General features: G+C 37.0%; 1 protein-coding gene across 1 annotated transcript in view; it reads right to left on the minus strand.

Moving 5' to 3' along the window:
* Positions 1 to 6,159, minus strand: part of nckipsd (NCK interacting protein with SH3 domain) — a 10,313-nt gene that overhangs the window by 3,056 nt on the left and 1,098 nt on the right. The window contains exons 2-11 of the mRNA XM_016488919.1: positions 5,288 to 5,400; positions 4,884 to 5,085; positions 4,741 to 4,813; positions 4,065 to 4,660; positions 3,816 to 3,986; positions 3,651 to 3,737; positions 770 to 908; positions 621 to 701; positions 405 to 533; positions 209 to 301 (exon numbers count right to left, since the gene is read on the minus strand). Of these exons, the coding sequence (XP_016344405.1) occupies positions 209 to 301; positions 405 to 533; positions 621 to 701; positions 770 to 908; positions 3,651 to 3,737; positions 3,816 to 3,986; positions 4,065 to 4,660; positions 4,741 to 4,813; positions 4,884 to 5,085; positions 5,288 to 5,400 (1,684 nt within the window). The remainder of the gene's footprint in view (positions 1 to 208; positions 302 to 404; positions 534 to 620; positions 702 to 769; positions 909 to 3,650; positions 3,738 to 3,815; positions 3,987 to 4,064; positions 4,661 to 4,740; positions 4,814 to 4,883; positions 5,086 to 5,287; positions 5,401 to 6,159) is intronic.

Raw genomic sequence — 6,159 nt, forward strand, 5'->3', positions numbered from 1 at the left:
CGGTTTGTACAGTATAAAAACCATTACGCCTATGGGATGTCCCCACTTTTCACAAAACCAAACCTGTGTGTGTGTGTGTGTGTGTGAGAGAGAGTGTGTGTGTGTGTGTGCGCGCGTTTTTGTGACAAATTAGGACATAAATATGTATAATGACAAAGGTATGACAGGTATTACAAGGAGAAGGTGACTTAGGGTTAGTGTGTGTCACCTCCTCTGTTGAGCAGTAATAAGAGTTTCTCAGTGAGAATCTTCACATTGTGTGTCTTGATCAGTGCCTGCATCACGATGTTACTCTCCGGTACTGCAGGGGGCAGCAAACACACAAATGCAAGTCAATAAAAAACAAAACAAGAACAAGACATCGATTGGCTGTAACAGGAGCGGTTCTGTGTTGTGTGTGGTACCGCTGAGGTGCAGGTTGAAGGCCAGCAGCAGGTTGATGAAGAGGTCCGGCAGCTGCTCTGTGGAGTCGGAGGGCAAGCCGTCCTCAATCACGTCCAGCAGGAACTGCAGGAAAGCAGCGTTCAGATGCTCTGAGACGACAGACAGACAGACAGACAGACACGTCAAACTCCCGTCAGGAGCGTCTGAGCGTCTAACAGCATGTGTGTCTCTCTTACCGTAGTGATGCAGCGGGATCTGCTCGCCCCTGCAGAAGATCATGGCCATCAGCAGCGCGCTGTAGCACATCTTCTCATGCTCTGCACACAAAACACACGTCAGCTGACCGCGCAGACACGCATGAGCACAGAGCCGGAGTGCGTCTCACCCTGAGTGTCCGTCTGCAGGTCCCTCGCCAGCTCCATGGTCAGGACGGAGTTCAGGAGGGTGGAGATCAGCGCCGCGTCCAGACCGCACATCGCCCCGAACACCTTCAGCAGCAGCAGCCGCAGCGACACGCGGTGCTCCTGAACATTCACACGCCGGAATTACTCTTCACACTACAAACAATAACTATAACCATAACTGTAACGTTTAATAATCACAAGAGAATAGTGCAGTCCACACCACAACTATAACGATAACTACAATGATAACTATAATGATAACAATAACTATAACAACAATAACTATAACCATAACTGTAACGTTTAATAACGATAACTATAACAGTAACAATAACCATAACAATAATAATAACGATAACTATAACAGTAACAATAACCATAACAATAACTATAATAACGATAACTATAACGATAACTATAACAGTAACAATAACCATAACAATAACTATAATAACGATAACTATAACGATAACTATAACAGTAACAATAACCATAACAATAACTATAATAATAACAACGATAACGATAACAGTAACCATAACTATAACAGCAACAATAAATATAATAATAACTGTAAATACAATACCTATAACAGTAACAATAACTACAACAATAACTATAACAGTAAGAATAACATAACAATGACTATAACGATAACGTTAACTATAACGGTAACAATAACTACAACAATAACTATAACAGTAACAATAACATAACAATGACTATAACGATAACGGTAACAATAACTACAACAATAACTATAACAGTAACAATAACCATAACAATAACTATAATAATAACAACGATAACGATAACAGTAACCATAACTATAACAGCAACAATAAATATAATAATAACTGTAAATACAATACCTATAACAGTAACAATAACTACAACAATAACTATAACAGTAAGAATAACATAACAATGACTATAACGATAACGTTAACTATAACGGTAACAATAACTACAACAATAACTATAACAGTAACAATAAATATAACGACAACTATAACAGTAACAATATAATAACCGTAAATACAACAATAACCATAAAAATAACTATAATAACTATAACTATAACTACAACAATAACTATATCAGTAACAATAACTATAACAGTAACAATAACTATAACAATAACAGTAATAATAACTATAAGAATAACTACAACAATAAATATAATAATAACTGTAAATACAACAATAACTATAACAGTAACAATAAATATAACGACAACTATAACAGTAACAATATAATAACCGTAAATACAACAATAACCATAAAAATAACTATAATAACTATAACTATAACTACAACAATAACTATATCAGTAACAATAACTATAACAGTAACAATAACTATAATAATAACAGTAATAACTATAAAAATAACTACAACAATAACTATAACAGTAACAATAAATATAATAATAATTATAACAGTAACAATAACTATAACAGTAAGAATAACTATAACGATAATGATAACTATAACAGTAACAATAAATATAATAACTGTAAATACAACAATAACTATAACAGTAACAATAACTATAACAGTAACAATAAATATAATAACTGTAAATACAACAATAACTATAACAGTAACAATAACTATAACAGTAACAATAAATATAATAACTGTAAATACAACAATAACTATAACAGTAACAATAACTATAACAGTAACAATAAATATAATAACTGTAAATACAACAATAACTATAACAGTAACAATAACTATAACAGTAACAATAAATATAATAACTGTAAATACAACAATAACTATAACAGTAACAATAACTATAACAGTAACAATAAATATAATAACTGTAAATACAACAATAACTATAACAGTAACAATAACTATAACAGTAACAATAAATATAATAACTGTAAATACAACAATAACTATAACAGTAACAATAACTATAACAGTAACAATAAATATAATAATAACTATAAATACAACAACAATAACTATAACAATAACAGTAATAATAACTATAAGAATAACTACAACAATAACTATAACAGTAACAATAACTATAACAGTAACAATAACTATAACGTTAATTAGAACAATAATATCTATAACAATAACATTTTAATCTTCACTCTAGTAGTGAATAGTGAAGTCCACACCACACCACAACTATAACGATAACAGCACAGGGGAACGTTATTTTTTTCCAGCTGATGAACGATAAAAACATTGACAGCCAACCAGAATCTCCCCTGCTTTAAAGAGCTCAAGCATTTAAAGCGACAGACAACAAATCTGCAGAGTGCTTATAATAAACAGAATGTTATCGTTCATTGGTGTGGACACGGATATAGTTGTCGTTATATTTATACTTGTAGTTATCATTTTAGTTATAATTATCATAGCTACCGTTAAATTATGGTTAACATTATAGTGATCGTTAAAGAAATCGTTATAGTTATTGTTAAAGATATCGTTATAGTTATGGTTATCATTATAGCTATTGTTACAGTTATCGTTATTGTTATCATTACAGTTATAATTATTATTATAGTTACCATAGCAGTTATCATTATTCTTCTAGTTATTTTTTACAATTATCATTATAGTTATGGTTATGAGTATAGTTATAACGTCAACTATAATGACAACTAACTACAATAATAATTATAATGATAGTTACAATTATCGTTATAGTTACCGTTAAGAATTCTCATTACAGTTATAGGTATGGTATTCATTATAGTAATCACTACAATTATCATTACTATTGTTACAGATATTGTTAGCATTATCGTTAACACTACAAGAATATTTATTATCACATTTATCGCTATAGTTCTCGTTCTTGGTGTTATCAGCAGAGCGACTCACCATCTGATAATACGACACCAGCGACAGAACCGCCTCATACTCGTTCACGCGACACATCTTCTTACACACCTCAGGATCCGCGTCAGTCTGAAAGAAATGCACACATAATTATATAAACATGACATATTTAATATGTAGATATAATGTTATATGAGTATGTCTCACCAGTATCTGCAGTAACTCCTCCAGGTAACATGCGATGAGTGCGTGATCTTCATACAGAGCCCAGCTGCGCTGCTGCGAGTCATCACGGTGTCGCGCCAGATCGCTAAAGATCACCTGCAGCCGCTGCTCGTCGTGACACACCCGGCCAAGCGGCAGCGCCACGCCCAGATCCTAACGACACAAACCAGACAACCGCTTCAACAGCTGAGCCAACGACAGAACGTCTCAACTAGTCCTTCAGCAACTAACCTTACTCTCCACCAGCGACAGCAGCACCTGCTCCAGGTCCGCCGTCGCCCTCGGCAACGCACTCTGCAGGTGACCCACCACCACACCCACGGCAACCCGCGACAACTCGTAACTAAGGCCCGTGTTCTTGCGCACCAGTTCAATCATTTCCGCTCCGATGGTCACGGGAATGGCTGCAGACTGGGTGGGGCTACTAGGAGCGCTGAGAGAAGCAGGGGGCGGGCCCAGCGGCCACTCCACGTCCGATTGGTGTTCGGCAGCAGGCTGTTGACTGATTGGCTGAGGCACCGGCTTCTTCTTCGAAGGGTCTGGAGAAGGGGACTGGTCAGGCACGGGAGGGGGAGGAGCCTGTGAACTCTTTTTAGAAGGCTCTTCCTGAGGGGATCGGTCAGGCAGAGGAGGGGGCGGAGCTTTGCCTCGTTTTGGCACAGGGGGCGGAGTGCTGCTGATGCTGGGAAGACTGACATCTGAGGAAACGCCAGAGTGGGAGGAGCTGGAGTCTAAGGAGGCGGAGCTTACAGACAGAGAGGGCCCAGTGGGAGGGACAGGCCTGGGGGCAGGGCTTGTGGAGGAAACTCTCAGTGGCACCTCTGGATCTGTAGAGAGAGAGAGACACGTTCACTCACTCGTGTGCAGCGTAACGCGAGCATGTCGACTGTGTTTTTCCCGCACCCACCGTTGCGTCGTAACTCGCGGTGTTTCTCCGGAGGAGGCGGAGTCACGGGCGCCGCTCTGCGAGGCTGAGGAACCTGCGGCAGAAACACATGATCAGCACAAACACACTGACGGGGGTCATCAGAGCACAGGCGTCTGCTGTACCTGATAGAGTCCAGGAACGCTAGCGGGACGCTCGGACATCGGCTCGCTGCCCTGGCAGCTGTAGGCTCGGCTCAGGCCGTTGGGAGGCTGCGGCGCGTGGCTCAGTGACACCTCGCTGGAGGAGGATGGGATCTTCTGCTTGTGACCGGATGGAGTCGGGCTTCTGCGGGACAGAGTCTCCTTCCTGTGGTGGATCAACTTCCTGTGGAGAGTCACATATATATAAAATTATAAATGCTATATAATATTTAATATAATATTTATTATTATTCTTTATTGATATATAAAAATATAAACGTTATATATTATAAGAATATATTATTATAGAATATAACACATTTAACGAAATAATAAAACATAGATGTGTAATATAAAACATTATAAATATAATGTATTGGACTCACTGCAGGATGTCTCTCTGCTCCAGGTTGTATTTGCCTCCGTTGGTCATGGCCACATTGTGAATGGCTTCAATGGCTTGATCAACAGACTGCAGCACCTCGTCCTGCTCTGGAGCCTGATGAGACATCATCATCATCATCATCATCACCACCACTACCATCATCATCATCATCACCATCATCATCACAACAGATGGCATCAGATCAAACGTTCACAGATGGATTAATCTTGTGAAGTGATTGTCTGAGTTCAGCACTGATGTGTGTCTCTGTCACAGCATGTGTGTGTATACAGTATACAGCGTAAGATGAGCGAAAACGCACTACTGGGGTAAAACGAGCTTCTAGCGGGACAAGAAACCCAACACCCTGCAGAATATGCAGAAAAACATCCCACATCAGGCATCTGTTTCTGGAAAACGATGCCATTACGTACAATACTAATGAAAATATTCTGTTTAGGCATATAAAAATATAAATATAATGCAATATAAGAATGTATTAATACTATATAAAAATAAAAATAGCATATTAGAATATAACCCAATACGATATGCAAATGTATATAATATAACCAAATATAAACATGTAATAATAAATAAAATATGATTTTATAATATTGCATAAGAAAAATATTATAAAATATTATTATATGAATATAATATTATAAAAAATTATATAAAAATACAAAAATAAAAATTGCATATAAGAATATAATACAATATGATATACGATATACAAATGTATATAACATAACAAAAATATAAACATGTAATAATAAATAAAATATGAAAACTATAAGATTCTATATTACAACAAAAATGTGTACACACACACACACACACAAAGTGAACACACACACACACACACACACA

The sequence above is a fragment of the Sinocyclocheilus anshuiensis genome, unplaced genomic scaffold, assembly GCF_001515605.1.
Source record: "Sinocyclocheilus anshuiensis isolate Anshui unplaced genomic scaffold, SAMN03320099.WGS_v1.1 scaffold1849, whole genome shotgun sequence".
Lineage (NCBI taxonomy): Eukaryota > Metazoa > Chordata > Actinopteri > Cypriniformes > Cyprinidae > Sinocyclocheilus > Sinocyclocheilus anshuiensis.